Source organism: Oncorhynchus kisutch, linkage group LG10 (genome assembly GCF_002021735.2).
Source record: "Oncorhynchus kisutch isolate 150728-3 linkage group LG10, Okis_V2, whole genome shotgun sequence".
Lineage (NCBI taxonomy): Eukaryota > Metazoa > Chordata > Actinopteri > Salmoniformes > Salmonidae > Oncorhynchus > Oncorhynchus kisutch.
The window spans coordinates 15,209,774-15,229,251 of record NC_034183.2 but is presented as its reverse complement, the minus strand read 5'-3'; the positions used below and the strand labels follow the sequence as shown (position 1 = coordinate 15,229,251).

The window sequence follows — 19,478 nt, the reverse complement described above, 5'->3', positions numbered from 1 at the left end:
ATTTAAATAAATATGATGACCACAAATTACTCTGTGCCTTGGTCTCCTTCAAACAACGCACGTTACACCTCCACTGTTTTGCTTTCGATAGGTCACAGATCATAGCAACCCTATTAGCCACAAAGGTATTGAATCTCTTGGTATTGGTGTGGAGGTATTTTAGCACAGACTGGCTATCTGTCCAGAAAGTTGACTTCTCAAGTTCAATCTGGAGCTCCAACCTTAACATCCTGTCCACTCACACTGCCAATGTTGCTGTGGCAAGTTCCAGTCTGGGGATCATCATCTGCTTGAGTGGAGTCACCCTTGATTTCCCCAGTATGAATGCGATGTGGACCTTTTCCATACCGTTTGTAAACCTAAGGTAGCTTGCCGTGCCATAACCTTGTTCACTTGCATCACCGAAGTGATGCAGCTGTGCGGTCTTGACCAAAGTTCTCAAGCATCACACACCTATCAATCTGGAATCTGGACAGCTGGTCCAGCTCTGAGAGCCATCTCTTCCATGAAACAGTGTTCTTCGGGGATGACTTCGTCCCATCCACACTTTAGCTTGCAGAGCGCTTGAAGAATTTGCTTTGCCTTTAATACAAATGGGGCAAGGAAACCTAATGGATCATAAACAGAGCGGACAGTTGAGAGAATACCTCTTCTTGGAAGTGACCTGGAAGGTAAACGCATCACTTTCAATGTTCCATCGGATTCCATGTGCTCTTTCAACAGGCAGCTTTTCTCTGTCCAGGTCCAGTTCTTTTATCTGCCTTTTATCTGCATCATCAAGGATAGAAGCCAGCACAGTGCGGCTGTTGCTGACCCACTTGGTCAATTTGAACCCACCCTGAGAGTACATATCCCTGAGGTTTTTTGTGAGAGCTATGGCTTGTCATTCTGTGGCCACTGACTTGAGGAAGTCATCAACATAGAAGTTGGACTTGACTGTTTGAATCACATCTTCGTCGTACCTCTCCCAGTTGTCTTCTGCAGTTTTTCACAATGCAAAGTTTGCACAACTTGGAGAGGATATAGCACCGAAAAGATGTACCCTCATTCTGTACTCTTTTGTAGTCTTTTGCTAGTATCACTGTCCGGCCACCATAGGAATCGCAGGAAGTCTAAGTCATCTTCATGGACACGTACTTGATGGAACATTCCTTCGATGTCTGCCATCATGGCAATGTGCTCTTGCCGAAATCTTAGCAAGACTCCTATAAACGTGTTTTTCAGATCAGGGTCTTGGAGTTTACTGTTGAGAGATGTGCCTTTATTGGATGATGAACAGTCAAACACCACTCGTATTGTTCCTGTGGTATGTACCATACCTTGCCTTTCTCTCTGAGGAGCTGTTCTTGTGGTACCTTCTCATCGTAACCTTTTGTTATCATCATCTTCCATGAAGCCTTTGTACTCTGCAGCGTAACCTTCGTCCTTCTTGAACTTCCTGATAATATTTAGAGCCCGCTGCTCTGCTCTGCCATGTCATGATTGTTTGGCAGGACTACATCTTTGTTGTGAAAGGGCAACGGTAAGTAGTAGTGACGGTCTTTGAGGGTTATGGAGCTTGATACTATCTCCATAAAGTTACGATCCTCAGCTGACATCTCACTTTCTCTTCATACTCTCTCTCAGGGAAGTCATGGTTGTACTGATTTACAAGAAGAACCCCCAGGTCGGCCATTGAGATACGATTGACCATCATCGTAGGACGCCAAGATTCTTCTGCCATGGTACAAATGTTGAGGACCATTCATCACCCATCCAAAGAGGGTTTTCACTGCATATGGTCCGTTGTCTTGGCTTTTTATGATTTGCCAGGGTTCCATTGCCTTTGGAGCATTTACGCCAATCAGGAGTTCTACGTCGGCATCAATCTCCTTCAACTGAACCTCTTTCAGGTATGGCCACCTTTTGAGATCTTTCTGAGTGGGAATGTTCTCTCTTGTCACTGGGATCTTATTCTGGGTGTAGACATTTGGTAATGCAAGAAATGTGTCGCCTTCCACATTGCCAATCACTAATCCAGATATCTCAAAGCTCTTGGTATGACTCTCCTGCCCCATTGTGCGTAGCAGAATTTGTCTCACTGCCTTTAGCTTTCAGCTGCCTCAGTCTCTCTGTACAAAATGTTGCTGAGCTACCATAATCGAGAAACACATAAGTTAACAGACTTGCTTCCATTTGCCATCTTTACTTGAACTGGCGCAAGTGCACAATCTGTACCGGCTCCGGTATCTTCACCAGCTTCCAGTGAAACAAGAGCACTGCTGACAGTCTCCTCCCGCTTTACTGCTACACCACTCATATCTGCCTTTTGAAATCTACATCTCTCTCTTCCTTCAATGTGCCGGACAGTGGGGTGCTTTCTTTGACAGCTCTGATAGGTCATCCTTCTTTTACATTATTTTCTTAAGTGTCCTCTTATCAAACAGCAAAAACAAAGACTTTTTGATCTCAAACTCAACCTTGGATTTGTGTCGCTGGGCCTTCACCTGTTGGCAGTCAACCAATAAATGCTCACCAGCACAAAATACACATGCGATGCTGGGAGCATCAGAAGGGTAGATGCCTGGTCTCTTTACTTTGAATGTTTGTTCTTTTAGAGGGTTTTCAGGGTCACAATCTGCCACTACAGCTACTGCAGTGGCAAAGCTGCTTGCCCTACTCTTGGACTTGAACTGCTGTTTAAAGTCAGCTGCTGTTTTGGTTTTTAAAAACCTTTTGTTGGACAGGGGATCTTGAATATCTCCATGCAACGGATCCTGCAATATTTTGGCCTATTTTTCCATGAATGTCACAATGTCACTGAACTGGGCCTTCAGGTGGCTTCTCTCTAAAATATCACATGCTGTAGGCCTCCATTTTCCCCTTAGCTTGTAGGGAAGTTTTGACATGATAAACTTTTTGTTGAAGGGAGGATTAAGCTCTTCCATGTTCTGTAGGTCTTGCATAGCGTTACAGCAACCTCTAGATAGAGTGCATAGCCACCCAGTCCCTTTCCATTATCCGGTTTGATGTTTGTCCAGTTCCAAACTTTTTCCATGTAAGCAGTGGTGACTTTGATTTCATTGCCAAAGTGTTCTTTTAACAACCTCTTAGCCTCTGCATAGCATCTTCTGGCTTCCATATGCAGACAACTACGGACCAGATCCTTGGGCTGACCAGAGGTGTACTGTTCCAGGTAATTGAGCCTATCCTGGTGGCTGCTTGTCTTATCTTCTATGCCATGCTCAAATGCATGCATGAATGGCCTAAAATTTAGAGGATCACCGTCAAACATAGGTATCTCCCTAACAGGGAGTGTGGCCTGTTTGTGCTGTAGTACATGGGGGTCAGCAATTTCATTCTGCTTTTGCATGACAGTAGAGAGGTTATCAAGGCTGGTATTATGGCTGATACCCGCAGTGTTGATTCTGTATTGATTGATAGACCTTGCTGTTGGCTGCTGAAGGGTGTGGTTTATGACTGTTTTCTGAATAGATTTTGATGGCTTTGTTGTCGGTTGTTGTAAAACCCTTTGTAATGGGGTCTTTGGAACTGCACCTAATGCAGCAAACTCAACAGGTGATGGTTCAGGTTCCTCATAGACCTCGGGTTCCTGGTTCTCAAAATAAGAGTTCATTCCATCTTCTTGGCTTAGTAAATGGGCTGCCACGGCATGGGATTGAGAAGTTGACTCACCACTCTCTAGGACCTTCAGTCTGGCATTATATGCTGCTATGTCCGTTTCCAGTGCCTTTTTTTCCATCCTAACCTTCAGTTGAGCTTTCTGTTGTTCCAGTTGAGCTTTCTGTTGTTCCAGTTGAGCTTTCTCCAGTTCCAATGCATGCTTGTCCTGTAATGATGCTTGGCAAGCTAGTAGAGCTGCTTGTTCTGCCTCAGCTTTTAGGCGTGCAGAGGACATTGAGGAAGCAGCCTTAGAATACTTTGTTTTATTTGATGTTTTTGACACATTGGAAATGCTGTCGTGTGGTTCAATGAGTGTTTGTGCCTCAACTTCATATTTTTTTCCGTATTTCCACCTCTTCCAGGAAATGTTCATAAGTCCTCATTCTTGGTTGATAATAGTTAATGCTCTCATTTTCCTGTTCCTCTTCTGTGACCAGCTCTAGCACAGATTCATGAGCATTCTTAAAGTCATTGAGAACAGCATCAAATGTTTCAAGACCCTCATTCACAGTTTCAACATTTCCTACATCAACAAGAAGGAATTTTATTTCATTCATTTTGCCTGTACACACTCCAAGTTTGCCTCTCCGGGCTGCATAGAGTGAATTTAAATGCTCTTCTGCCCTCTCCAGTGGGGTCTTATGTGGGATTTCATCCGCCATCATTCACTTTTAGTTCCTTTAATTTACAATGACACAGTTGTTGGTTTGATTGTTAAACTTCTTTAATGCTTTAAAACACAGTCATCCATTTCAGCATATTGACCCATTTTTAATTGAACATGTGCAAATTCTGCATTTTAGATGCGAATTCCATTCCCAAGTTTATCAGACGTTACAATTATAAAACACATTTGCGCTACCGATGTAAAGACCGTTTCAAGTTGGATATTCAACGGATATTTGCGCTTTCAAACCTCAAAAGCTTTCAAACCACTTGAGCCACAGACACCAAATAAGTGTCATGATGTTGGAAGAATTGTGCACAACATTGCACAGGTCTTATTTTCAAGATTTGGACATTAATTCGCTTTCCAAAGCTAATTAACATGTGGAAATGTGAGCAGCATTTTGTATTACAAGTTTAATTAGTTAGGGAGCGTAAACAAAGTACAAACTTTTTTTACATTCAAATTTCAATAGCTCCTTGGTCATGTGGCCTAGTTACTTCAAACAAGGTTCAGAATGTCAACTCAGTGGGCCTACACATTGCACACCCTTTAGTTTGTCCATTTTCATCTCACAAGATTTTAAAATAATTTTTCAAAATGTAGAATTTCAATAGCTTCTTGGTCATGTGATCTAATGTCCACTGACTACCCTTCTATATTGCACACTCTTGTTTGTGTACTGTAAAATCACGCGGTGTAGCGTACATTTTTCATAGTTTCAAATTTGCAATATCTCCTTGGTCATGTCATTTTATTTTTTATTTCACCTTTATTTAACCAGGTAAGCTAGTTGAGAACAAGTTCTCATTTACTACTGCGACCTGGCCAAGATAAAGCAAAGCAGTGCGACACAAACAACAACACAGAGTTACACATGGAATAAACAAACATAGTCAATAACACAATAGAAAAAAAATTAAGTCTAAATAGAGTGTGTGCAAATCGCGTGATGTGGTAAGGCAATAAATTGGCCATAGTAGCGAGGTAATTACAATTTATCAGATTAACACTGGAGTGATAGATGAGCAGATGATGATGTGCAAGTAGTGATACTGGTGTGCAAAAGAGCAGAAAAGTACATAAAAACAATATTAGGATGAGTTAGGTAGATTGGGTGGGTTATTTAATTACACACCTAAGAAGCATGCAGTGGATATACACCCATATTGCATAACCTCTAGTCATGTATCTTCTATATTGTTGTACATTAATATTAGTTTGACAATTAGTGGGTTCAGTCCAGTGTTGTGTTTACCCTTTTCATTAATATTTATCTACAATAATTGGTAGTTTTAAGTACTTATTTTCCCTGTTTTTATTTGTTATTTTTCCAATATTTAATAGTGATACACAATAGGAGAGAGACAGATAATATCTCCTTTCATCATTAATATCAACCATAAATGAAAAGGGCAAAGTACGAGAGTCATGCTATTAATTGTCCAAAGCAGGGATGGAGAGTAAGGTAGGCTAGTGAGGTAGGCTGCAGTGGGTTTGCTGGTCAATACAAACACTGAACATGTAACCACAGTAATGGTGGCCAGTAAATCAATGAATAAAAATGTAATATTGACAAATTAAACAGAAATTGTAGAGGTAGGAAGTCTACCATAGATCATTAAAATAATGACACACTTCATCAATTTAAATATTATGGGGAGACCCATACATTTGGCAGCCAAGCACGAGTTATCAGTGTAGCCTATTATCGTCTAGACATACACTACCTTTCAAACGTTTGAGGACACTTAGAAATGTCCTTGTTTTTGAAAGAAAAGCACATTTTTGGTACATTAAAATAACATCAAATTGATCAGAAATACAGTGTAGACATTGTTAATGTTGTAAATGACTATTGTAGCTGGAAACGGCTGATTTTTAATGGAATATCTACATAGGCATACAGAGGCCCATTATCAGCTACCATCACTCCTGTGTTCCAAAGGCACGTTGTGTTAGCTAATTCAGGTTTATAACTTTTTAAAAGGCTTATTGATCATTAGAAAACCCTTTTGCAATTATGTTAGCACAGCTGAAAACTGTTGTGCTGATTTAAAGAAGCAATAAAACTGGCCTTCTTTAGACTAGTTGAGTATCTGGAGAATCAGCATTTGTCAGTCTATTCTTGTTCTGAGAAATCAAGGCTATTCCATGTGAGAAATTGACAAGACACTGAATATCTCGTACAACACTGTGTACTACTCCCTCCACAGAACAGCGCAAACTGGCCCTAACCAGAATAGAAAGAGGAGTGGGAGGCCCCGATGCACAACTGAGCAAGAGGGCAAGTACATTAGAGTGTCTAGTTTGAGAAACAGATGCCTCACAAGTCCTCAACTGGCAGCTTCATGAAAAAGTACCTGCAAACACCAGCCTCAACATCAACAGTAAAGAGGCGACTACGGGATGCTGGCCTAGGCAGAGTTGCAAAGAAAAAGCCATATCTCAGACTGGCCAATAAAAATAACAGTTTAAGATGGGCAAAACAACACAGACACCAGACAGAGGAAGATTGGAAAAAAGTGTTATGGACAGACAAATCTATGTTTGAGGTGTTTGGATCACAAAGAAGAACATTCGTGAGACGCAGAAAATTAAAAAAATGCTGAAGGAGAGTTTTACGCCATCTGTCAAACATGGTGGAGGCAATGTGATTGTTTTGGGGTGCTTTGGTTGTGGTTAAGTGGGAGATTTGTACAGGGTAGAAGTGATCTTGAAATCGGAACGCAATCACTCTATTTTGCAACGCCATGACATACCCTGTGGACGGTGCTTAATTGGAGCCAATTTCCTCCTACAACAGGACAATGACCCGAAGCACAGCTCCAAACTATGCAAGAACTATTTATGGAAGAAGCAGTCAGCTGGCATTCTGTCTATAATGGAGTGGCCAGCACAGTCACCAGATCTCAACCCTATTTAGCTGTTGTGGGAGCAGCTTGACCATATGGTACATAAGAAGTGACCATCAAGCCAATCCAATTTGTGGGAGGTGCTTCAGGAAGCATGGGGTGAAATCTCTTCAGATTACCTCAACAAATTGACAACTAGAATGCCAAAGGTCTGCAGGGCTGTAATTGCTGCAAATGGAGGATTCTTTGATGAAAGCTAAGTTTGAAGGACACAATTATTATTTCAATTAAAAATCATTATTTATAACCTTGTCAACATCTTGACCATATTTCCTATTCATTTTATGTATGTTTTCATGGAAAACAAGGACATTTCTAAGTGACCCCAAAGTTTTGAATGGTAGTGAATATACATTGAATTACAGTTTTGAAAAAACGAATCCTGTGTGAATCGTCCTCTGGAATAAATAATGCACATACTTGGATAATAATTACAAAACCAACCTCATTAGTAATACACGTCGGAATAGGGCTATAATATGGCAAAGAAAAGGCTTATCATCGTAGAGTGCAACACATCATCCCATGGGATCGGTCAAGGCTGCACACAGCAGAAATATCAATGAAATAGTCTAGTTCCTACACATCACCTTCTATATTCAAACAAAACAGGCATTTTATAGACTAAATTGATGAGCAACTGGGCAGCATCATGCTCATGTCAGTCCTCTAGAACGCAAATGTAGTTTTCCTAGTAGGACTCCGCAATAATGAGGTTGTATGTACGTGTGTTCGCATCCGTTTCAGCGCGTTTTGAGTAAGAATCGATTCCTTTCAACTCCATCCACAGGAGTCGATTCCAAAAATCGCGGAGTCGTGCACCACTAGCCCCCTGATCATCCACTCAAGAATAAATCGGCCCGCGGCTGAATCTAGTTGATGATCCCTGATATATAGGCTACTACCGTGATGTCATATCACTTATGCCTGGGCTCATTGCCTCTATGTTTTGAAAATAATATAAATGAGAGTGGCGTATTATCATTTTTGTATTTGTTTACCTACGGAGTTTGTTGATACACTGATACTTTTCTACGGATAGTGAGTTCCCCCAACAATATATGTAACTAGAAAAATAATACTGCAGACAATTCAAATGAATCCTGTATTGTATTAGTCACTTTGTACCCACAGAAGTAGAACGTTCAAAATTTGTGTGCGGAAATGGTTAGGAGGTTGTGGAGAGGTCAGAGGGCAAAGGCTATTCACCCAGGATTCTCGATTGTGGAATACTGAATACACAGCCATCTTGGATCTAGCTACGAGGAGAAGGGAAATTAATGCGGTGAGGTTTTTACAGTATTTTCCCCTCAAATATAAACCCATTTGGTCCGACTCGAATCGTCACATCACAACACATTAATCTTTTTTGTCCTTGTCATTCGGTTTCGTGTGTTTTGGACCGGGTTGGCAGATTTGAATTCGAAAAGTATTCTGCGCTCTGTTTTTGTCTGTGGCTCCTAGCGTAAATTGAGACCGAAAGGTACTGGGAACTGGATAGGAGAAACAACAGGCCCAACCTGCACATCGCTACCTATAGGCAAGCAGACTGCCTGACAAGGGTTGTTGAATTGGAGGGATTTAGCTAGCTAACGTTAGTCTAGTGATGCTTGTTGTTGAACTAACTGTTATTATAACTAATCAGACTCGCGCTGTATTGTTAGTTAACGTTAGCCACAAAATGCTTTACGGAAAGTTTGGTGTAGAGAATAATAACTGAACCTTATAGTGTCACCTGAGCAGAAGCTTGTTGAATTGTTCTGAGGCAACGCTGCAGGGATGGACACAGTTTTTGTATGTTGACCAATGCATTTTCACACCAGCATGATAACAGTGAGTGGAAAATCAACAACACTATAAACGCGATTGTAAATTTGTTTTGTAAGGCACACTGTATGCACCAGTACTTGACTTGGGCAGGAGCTCAGTGGAGCTGAGTAACCAGCACCTCAGATTGTCTACTGCTTGAGCTCCTGTTCTTCTTATACTGTAGTACATTACCTCTCAACTATTGTGGAGCTCCTGCACCTAAATTTAAACAGTACCGGCACCCAAAATGAGTACTGGAACCTATTTAATTCCAAGTCAAGCATTGGTATGCACACATCGCGCAAGGTGTGGGCGTGTTGTCTGGTAGTGAGATGTGATGTCGGACCAGTTGAAACTGAATGTGTAGTAAACCATAGTCATAGGACTAACACTACTGCGTAGCTTGTGTGTTTATCTCATGTCCTGACCATGATCATTTTTTAAATCTGATATGAACAGTGTGGACAGTGGATCCAGACATGCTGGTCGACAGTCTCAATTTCTATGGACTGTTGAGGAATTGAGATATTTAAACCTGTTCCTTCTTTCCACTCTCTGCAGGTGACAAACGGCATGTTCAGTGCTACGAGAAAGAAGTTTGTAGAGGGGGTGGAAAGTGACTACCCTGATGAGAACATGTACTACAGCCAGCCGTCCATGTACCCACATCGGTCGGACAAAGACGTAAGTGCTCTGTCTGCTCGATCGCACATCCCTACTACAGCTCCCTTTGAACTTGAAGTAAGTAAATTGTTTTCACGTCCTTCTATAATGTAAATCTGTTTATGGTTATTTTTCATATTTAGGGAAATTTAGACTACACCATCATCCTATATGACTATAACTTGTCTTGGCATTGATGTTGTTATTATTATTATCCTTTAAATTGAATACCCCAATTACAGTGTAATTCCAATGTAATGTGATTTGTAAATAATGATATACGAACTGCCCTAATGTGCGATTATGTGTTATTGATAAAGGTATTGTCATCTGTTGGTATTCTTGTTTCCAGTCCTTCCCTCTCACTTTGTGGTTTATCTCTCTCCTTGTCCTCCTAGATGCTCTCGTCTCCCTCACCGTCGTCATCAGGTCAACTATCCCAGCTTGGGGCCAGTTTATATGGCCCACAGAGTAAGCTGGCTGCATCTGTTCATTTACATTTCTGTCTGTGGTTTTCAGGGTCTTTTCTACTAAGGCTGTAATGCATTTTGGTCTGTAACAATTTTGTAGTCAAGTCATACCTGGAGAAATTAATCAATTTAGAATAATTACCCTGTAAATGTACCTGGTTTAAATATAGCCAATTCAAAACAGACTTCAACACTTCTTGTTGATCTCAAAATATCGCTATGAGAAATATCCAACATTTTGGTCACTTTGGAATTTGATAAGAGTCCCATATTGACTGTTTCTATTTCTCCTGTTGCAGGTGCACTAGGCTTCTCGATAAGGGGCATGGGCAACAACACGCCTCAGTTAAACCGCAGCTTAACGCAAGGCACTCCGCTACCGAGCCATATCACCCCCACCACTGGGGTACCCACCATGTCCCTCCATACCCCACCCTCGCCAAGCAGGTGTGTGTAAGATGGAGATGCTGGAGAAAGAGGTTCTTGAGACCGAGAGACCACATACAGTGCCTTGCGAAAGTATTCGGCCCCCTTGAACTTGCGACCTTTTGCCACATTTCAGGCTTCAAACATAAAGATATAAAACTGTATTTTTTTGTGAAGAATCAACAACAAGTGGGACACAATCATGAACTGGAACGACATTTATTGGATATTTCAAACTTTTTTAACAAATCAAAAACTGAAAAATTGGTCGTGCAAAATTATTCAGCCCCTTTACTTTCAGTGCAGCAAACTCTCTCCAGAAGTTCAGTGAGGATCTCTGAATGATCCAATGTTGACCTAAATGACTAATGATGATAAATACAATCCACCTGTGTGTAATCAAGTCTCCGTATAAATGCACCTGCACTGTGATAGTCTCAGAGGTCCGTTAAAAGCGCAGAGAGCATCATGAAGAACAAGGAACACACCAGGCAGGTCCGATATACTGTTGTGAAGAATTTTAAAGCCGGATTTGGATACAAAAAGATTTCCCAAGCTTTAAACATCCCAAGGAGCACTGTGCAAGCGATAATATTGAAATGGAAGGAGTATCAGACCACTGCAAATCTACCAAGACCTGGCCGTCCCTCTAAACTTTCAGCTCATACAAGGAGAAGACTGATCAGAGATGCAGCCAAGAGGCCCATGATCACTCTGGATGAACTGCAGAGATCTACAGCTGAGGTGGGAGACTCTGTCCATAGGACAACAATCAGTCGTATATTGCACAAATCTGGCCTTTATGGAAGAGTGGCAAGAAGAAAGCCATTTCTTAAAGATATCCATAAAAAGTGTCGTTTAAAGTTTGCCACAAGCCACCTGGGAGACACACCAAACATGTGGAAGAAGGTGCTCTGGTCAGATGAAACCAAAATTGAACTTTTTGGCAACAATGCAAAACGTTATGTTTGGCGTAAAAGCAACACAGCACATCACCCTGAACACACCATCCCCACTGTCAAACATGGTGGTGGCAGCATCATGGTTTGGGCCTGCTTTTCTTCAGCAGGGACAGGGAAGATGGTTAAAAGTGATGGGAAGATGGATGGAGCCAAATACAGGACCATTCTGGAAGAAAACCTGATGGAGTCTGCAAAAGACCTGAGACTGGGACAGAGATTTGTCTTCCAACAAGACAATGATCCAAAACATAAAGCAAAATCTACAATGGAATGGTTCAAAAATAAACATATCCAGGTGTTAGAATGGCCAAGTCAAAGTCCAGACCTGAATCCAATCGAGAATCTGTGGAAAGAACTGAAAACTGCTGTTCACAAATGCTCTCCATCCAACCTCACTGAGCTCGAGCTGTTTTGCAAGGAGGAATGGGAAAACATTTCAGTCTCTCGATGTGCAAAACTGATAGAGACATACCCCAAGCGACTTACAGCTGTAATCGCAGCAAAAGGTGGCGCTACAAAGTATTAACTTAAGGGGGCTGAATAATTTTGCACGCCCAATTTTTCAGTTTTTGATTTGTTAAAAAAGATTGAAATATCCAATAAATGTCATTCCACTTCATGATTGTGTCCCACTTGTTGTTGATTCTTCACAAAAAAATACAGTTTTATATCTTTATGTTTGAAGCCTGAAATGTGGCAAAAGGTCGCAAAATTCAAGGGGGCTGAATACTTTCGCAAGGCACTGTAAGTCAATGTGTTTAAATGCCATGGAATCATTATTCTGCTGTTAGTTAGTTAGCTGTTCAGTTCAGTAGTTCCAGAGCAGGACAGGACATTATTAGTAAAAAATAATCACCTGGCTTCATATCAAGCCATTCTGTTCACCCATTAGTCTAACTCTAACCTGTGATGTCTCCTCCACAGGGGGATCCTGCCGATGAACTCGAGGAACATGCTGAACCACTCCCAGGTGGGCCAGGGCATCGGGATGGGCGGCGGCAGGACCAACAGCATGGGCAGTTCAGGGCTGGGTAGCCCCAACCGCAGCCCCCCCAGCATTATCTGTATGCCCAAACAGCAGCCTGCACGGCAGCCCTTCACCATCAACAGGTACAGTCACACAGTCTGGCTGGCAATACAACTGAAAGATCTGCTGTTCTCAACTCTCTGTTTAAATGTCTAAATCATCAATTGTTTTTCGTGATGATTGAATATGAAGGTGATCCAGTTGGAGGCTAAAATTCTCCTCTGTATTTTTGTAGCATGTCGGGATTCGGGATGAACCGGAACCAGGCGTTTGGAATGAACAACTCGTTATCAAGCAACATCTTCAATGGCACAGGTTAGTTGTGTGTCTCTTCAAAATAACCAGCTATCTGATGTAGAGGTCGACCGATTATGATTTTTCAACGCCGGTATCGATTATTGGAGGACTAAAAAAGCCGATACCGATTAATCGGCCAATTTTTATTTTTTACTTAATTTATTTGTGATAATGACAATTACAACAATACTGAATGAACACTTATTTTAATATAATACATCAATAAAATCAATTTAACCTCAAATAAATAATGAAACATGTTCAATTTGTTTTAAATAATGCAAAAACAAAGTGTTGAAGAAAGTAAAAGTGCAATATGTGCTATGTAAGAAAGCTAACGTTTAAGTTCCTTGCTCAGAACATGAGAACATATGAAAGCTGGTGGTTCCTTTTAACATGAGCATTCAATATTCTCACGTAAGAAGTTTTAGGCTGTAGTTATTATAGGAATTATAGGACTATTTCCCTCTATACCATTTGCATTTCATTAACCTTTGACTATTGGATGTTCTTATAGGCACTTTAGTATTGCCAGTGTAACAGTATAGCTTATGTCCCTCTCCCGCTCCTCCCTGGGCTCGAACCAGGAACACAACGACAACAGCCACCCTCAAAGCAGCGTTACCCATGCAGAGCAAAGGAAACAACCACAGGCTCAGAGCAAGTGATGTTTGAAACGCTATTAGCACACGCTAACTAGCTAGCCATTTCACTTCGGTTACACCAGCCTCATCTCGAAAGTTGATAGGCTTGAAGTCATAAACAGCGCAAAGCTTGAAGCACAACGAAGAGCTGCTGGCAAAATGCAAAGAAAGTGCTGTTTGAATGAATGTTTTACGCGCTTGCTTCTGCCTACCACTGCCAGATACTTAGATACTTGTATGCTTGTATGCTCAGTCAGATTATATGCAACGCAGGACACGCTAGATAATATCTAGTAATATCATCAACCATGTGTAGTTAACTAGTAATTATGATTGATTGATTATTTTTTATAAGATACGTTTAATGCTAGCTAGAAACTTACCTTGGCTTACTGCATTCGCGTAATAGGCAGTCTCCTTGTGGAGTGCAACGAGAGAGAGGCAGGTCGTTATTGCGTTGGACTAGTTAACTGTAAGGTTGCAAGATTGAATCCCCCGAGCTGACAAGGTGAAAATCTATCGTTCTGCCCCTGAACAAGGCAGTTAACCGACCGTTCCTAGGCCGTCATTGAAAATAAGAATGTGTTCTTAACTGACTTGCCTAGTTAAATAAAGATTAAATAAAGGTGTAAAAAAAAAAAACATTGGCCAAATCGGTGTCCAAAAATACAGATTTCCGATTGTTATCGGTCGACCTCTAATCTGATGCTCAGTCTGGCCATCCAATGATGCATCACATTCAGCCCAGTTTACCTGTAGGCTTTATGTCATCAAGTTTTTACAACATCCACTTTACCTATTCATTCACATACTATAAGACACTGTCAGCATGAAGAGTAACACCATTTTAATTTCTTACAAGTCTTTAACCTGCCCCTCACAGACGGCAGTGAAAACGTGACGGGGCTAGACCTGTCTGACTTCCCTGCGTTAGCAGACAGGAGTCGGAGGGAAGGAAGCGCAAACCCAACACCGCTACTCAACCCACTAGCTGGAAGGGCCCCCTATGGTAAGAACTCTGTATAGTGCACTAGTAAGGGTTTATAATAGTGGACTAGACTAGGAGGGCTACCCATTGTAAGGGCTCAGTGTAGTGCACTAGAAAGAAGGGCTCATTGTAATGCACTTGGCTTGGATGCAAAGGGAACTTGGCAATGCACATGTCAAAGCATCACTGACTCGTCATATTACTGTGGGCCAGTCAGCACTGCTAGACACATTCTCAGTGTAAATACTCAGCCCACTTCAGTCTCTCTTCAAATATAAACTGTGGCAAATCGTGATGAAGAAAGGGAGAAGGCCTTCTCCAATGGTGTGTGTATATATAACCCGAGGCTAAACTTCTTTCTCATTGTGGTGATTTATTTAAGAAGCCTCTTCTCTTCATCTCATGACCTCATCAGTTGGCATGGTGACGAAGCCATCGAACGAGCCGACGCAGGATTTCTCCATCCACAACGAGGACTTCCCTGCACTGCCTGGTCCCAACTACAAGGACCCCACGTTGAGCAACGATGACAGCAAAACAGTGAGTCAGACAGACAGACAGGCTGCCTTTAGCCTGGTTGTCAGTCTGTTTTCATTGGTCGGTGTCATGCCAAACATGGATAAAGCTGAAATGGACAGGCAACCATACAAGGCCTCCTTATGTTGAGCAACAACAACTACTGCATATTCAAGTCTTTCACCATATAATTAGTGGAGTGGACATCCTATATTCAAAGCAATGTTCCATGATGTCATGTGGCTTATAGATTATTCATTCATTTGTTTTTTGCTTTGTGCAGAACCTAAACTCTACAGGCAAGAGCACGTCCAGTGCAGACGGTCCTAAATTCCCCGGAGACAAGACGAGCTCAGCTCAGAACAACAGCCAGAAGAAAGGGATCCAGGTGTTACCTGACGGTGAGCCCGCTCAACCAATCACACCTCTCGCTCTCAACCTGGGTACCTCAGTGGGTTTTGACATGGTTCCTGCATGACCGTTGGTATGGTCCACATTTGCATTAGCTGTAGGGAAAGCTCTACTTGGTTATTATTTTCTCTCACTGTAGATTTTCCCACATCTGTAGGGCGGGTGACGAACATTCCCGGGGGAATGGTGACGGACCAGTTTGGGATGATTGGCTTGCTGACGTTTATCCGAGCAGCGGAGACGGACCCGGGCATGGTGCACTTGGCACTGGGGAGTGACCTCACAACGCTTGGACTCAACCTCAACTCTCCAGAGTAAGATGGTTGCTCTGTCTGAACATTAGGTTGAATGGCTACAGAAGTCAAAATCAATGTTTTGTTAGATGTTTTTATTCATCTTAAGTCTGTTGATCGTAACGTGTCCCCTCCTCTCCTGACAGAAACCTGTACCCCAAGTTTGCCTCCCCCTGGGCATCAGCACCGTGTCGACCTCAAGACATTGGTAAGACATTACCCTGACCACACACACATACCCCACACTAAGCCAGTTGGTGACCCTGGTGCCTCCTATCTTTCAGACTTCCACGTCCCCTCTGAGTACTTAACCAACATCCACATAAGGGACAAGGTAAGTGATACATCAGTAATCCCCTTTCAAGTGGTATTGATCTTATAATCTGGAAGAAAGCACAATGTCATAATTGGATAAACCAAATGATGGTGTTGATAAAGCCATCTCTCCTCTTCCTCAGCTGGCAGCTATTAAACTGGCGCGGTACGGTGAAGACCTGCTGTTCTATCTGTACTACATGAACGGAGGAGACCTGCTACAGCTCCTGGCAGCAGTAGAGCTGTAAGTGCTGTACTATCACTACTGAAGGCACTTTCACTTAGGCACCCTTGAGAGAGGTGTCTTTGAACATGGATCTTATCTAAAAAAGGCTAGGATTAATTAGCACACCTTAATTCCCAGGATCACCTTATCGGTTTCTTTCAGTAGTTGTTCATAGTTTCTATATGTTGTTATCAAGGAGTTATTTGTGCCTTTTTCTTTACTGACTCACTGTGCGTTAATGGCATCTCTCTCTCCTGCCTGTCTCGTGTTGGTGCAGCTTTAACCGGGATTGGCGGTACCACAAAGAGGAGCGGGTGTGGATCACGCGGGCGCCGGGCATGGAGCCCACACTAAAGACCAACACCTATGAGAGGGGGACCTACTACTTCTTTGATTGTCTTAACTGGAGGAAGGTAGCCAAGGTAAAGGTATTGGCTTTAGTATCTGCTACCCTCAATCAATACACTTAACATGAAGAGAAAGTGCTGTGTGTGCTATTCAGATTTACATGTATGTTTTGAGTTGTGAATCTCCTTGGATGGAGTTACGTGCTTGACATCGTAGTTTTTTTATTTTTAGGAACTTGTAAGTGTTTAACGTTGGTTCAAGATACACTTTTTGTATCTCTTTTACTGGTGATGTCTGTCACTCTGAGTTTTCAGCTCTTGATATTGATGATCAGTATTCTCACTCAGGCAATATAAACTCAACAGGAATCCTCCGTCTCCATTGCTGATTATGTGTTCTCTATCCCTCCAGGAGTTCCACCTGGAGTACGAAAAGCTAGAAGAGAGGCCCCACGTCCCATCTACCTTCAACTACAACCCAGCTCAGCAGGCCTTCTGAGGCCTAGTACAGTCCCAGGGGGACCGCTGTCCCTGCATACCTTCCTCCCAGCCTGAAGAGGATGGTGCGCTGCGGCCCAGGCGTCCATCCTGGTTTTTATTCCTTGAGGATCTGGCTAAAATGACTTCAGAGAAGGCGCTCACCACCGCGTAAGGGTGGGGAAAATTGAGCCCTGCCTTTCCCAAATTATGTGCTGCCCAAACACCTCCACTTGTTCTGTTTTTATTCCTTTCGTTTCATCGTTTTTGTTTTGTTTTTGACCAGGGTCTGTGTTTTGTTTACGTCTCTGAATCAGAAGCCTGTTTGGTCCAAGGTAGGAAAACGGACAATACCGACACACTTTACAGTGACAGAACAAGGGTTATGCCTCATCTCCCCCCCACCCCCCAAGTGTTAAGAACAGAGAAAGGTGGGGAAGGCTAAGCCAACAAGTACCATCCCACACGTGAGAACGAAAGGGCGGAAGAAGTGCAATGTTCATTGTTGCATTATTTAGTAATAAAAGAACACAAAGATTGTTTGTGCTTTTTTTTTAATGTGAAAACACTCCCTCATATTTTGTTTTGGATAGATAAGTAGCCTGTCTACAAATGTCTCTCCACTGCTTTCTCTCCATCTCTCCTCTTGTACATTCCCTCTTTTCTTCTCCACCGGCCCCACATCCCTTTCTTTCCTTCCTTTTGACTGGTATTTTCTGTCTGGCTTCAATATACAAATCAGAGACCGTTTTAGTGAAGTGTTGTTAGATTATCTACCCAGCTTCATTGTTCCAGAGCGAGCAAAACACTTTCCAGTCTTTGTTACGATTTTGTAAACGTGTACATTTTTAAAAAAAACATTTTGAACATCACATGAATAAAGATATATATGTACGAATGTGTATATATATGTATGTGTATACATATATATATATATATATGGCATCTATTTTGGAGGAAAATATTGCCCTGCCTTGTACCTCATCTTTAGGAGGTCAGCATGGAGTACAATATGTAGATAAAACAGGACATTTCTGGATCTGCTGGACAGGGCATCATACTTGGCACTGTGGGCACTTACGAAGAAATACAAATGAAAAAGACAAGGAAAGGCCTGATTCTCAGGAAAAACAAGGACATCCACCCCTAAAGTCCAAAGCAAGAGGACAGACGGACACATTTCACTCAAAGCTGTTTAAACAGCAGCCTTTCATAAGAAAAGGAAAAATGAATAATAATTTGAAGGGGAAAAAATCATACAGACCAATCTTGTATTTTCTGACGTTCAAAGCTTCTTTTTAATAAAGCAAAAAAGGCTTTCCTGAACTACTGTTGTCTGGTTTCTGAGGGAAGAGGGGGGGCATTCTTAATGAGAACCAAACACATTTGACACTGAGTGTACAACACATTAAGAACACCTTTCTAATATTGAGTTGCACCCCCCATTTGCCCTCAGAACAGTCTCAATTAGTTGGGGCATGGATTCTGCAAGGTGTCGAAAGCATTCCACAGGGAAGCTGGCCCATATCCAATGCGTCCCACAGTTGTGTCAAGTTGGCTGGAAGTCCTTTGGGTGATGGACCATTCTTAATACACACGGCAAACTGTTGAGCGTGAACAACCCTGCAGATGCAGTTTTTGACACACTCAAACCTGTGTGCCTGGCACATACCCCATTCAAAGGCACTCAAATATTTTGTTTTGCCCATTCACCCTCTGAGTGGCACACACACAGTCCACATCTAAAGGCTTAACAATCCTGATTTATCCTGTCTCCTCCCCTTCATCTACACTAATTGAAGTAGATTTAACAAGTGACATTAACATTTACATCATTTAGCAGATGGTCTTATCCAGAGTGCCTTACAGGAGAAATTAGGGTTAACTGTCTTGCTCAAGGGCACATCGACAGCTCAGCGATACAAACCAGCAACCTTGGAGCTACTGCCAAGATCATAGCTTTCACCCGGATTCACCTGGTCAGCCTGTCATGGAAAGTGTTCCTAATGTTTTGTCCACTCAGTGTATACGAAACAATTTACAACTTCCAATGGTCCTCTGAGTTGAATCTGTATGATCTGTATATAACCAGTGTATTACTGACCTGCTGATACAGACAGGACCATCTCTGGGCCAGTGGTGTGGAAGGAAGGAGTTGGGTCGGAATAGGTAGAACTAATACAGGTCTAGGCTGATAATAGATCATTCTTGAACAGAGGTGTGATAATCACAAAATAGAGGATATTTCTTGGAGTCATAATTGGTTTGTGATTAGTGCCTGTGCCTAATGAGGAATTATACAAGTAAACACAACCTCAGTTAACCCAGAACTAAAAACGTCATTTGGTCAGATGCAGTGTGT

The 19,478-nt window shown here is 42.1% G+C and overlaps 1 protein-coding gene across 9 annotated transcripts; it reads left to right on the top strand.

Moving 5' to 3' along the window:
* Positions 1–8,402: 8,402 nt before the first annotated feature.
* On the top strand, positions 8,403–18,442 carry cnot2 (CCR4-NOT transcription complex, subunit 2). 9 transcript variants are annotated; one of them, XM_020492405.2, is made up of 15 exons: positions 8,403–8,530; positions 9,616–9,738; positions 10,116–10,188; positions 10,487–10,634; positions 12,500–12,685; positions 12,838–12,917; positions 14,427–14,552; positions 14,947–15,071; positions 15,331–15,448; positions 15,616–15,772; positions 15,898–15,959; positions 16,036–16,085; positions 16,210–16,310; positions 16,570–16,714; positions 17,052–18,442. In XM_020492405.2, the coding sequence occupies exons 2-15, from the start codon at positions 9,628–9,630 to the stop codon at positions 17,136–17,138; spliced, it is 1,569 nt and encodes a 522-aa protein (XP_020347994.1). In that variant the 5' UTR covers positions 8,403–8,530; positions 9,616–9,627; the 3' UTR covers positions 17,139–18,442. The 9 variants fall into 9 exon arrangements, with proteins under 9 accessions (XP_020347994.1, XP_031689065.1, XP_031689061.1 ...); XM_031833205.1 differs by lacking the exon at positions 8,403–8,530 and adding an exon at positions 8,916–9,078 and having other exon boundaries at positions 14,914–15,071; positions 16,570–16,720; XM_031833201.1 differs by lacking the exon at positions 8,403–8,530 and adding an exon at positions 8,916–9,078 and having other exon boundaries at positions 9,616–9,795; positions 14,917–15,071; positions 16,570–16,720.
* The last annotated feature ends 1,036 nt before the right edge of the window (positions 18,443–19,478 follow it).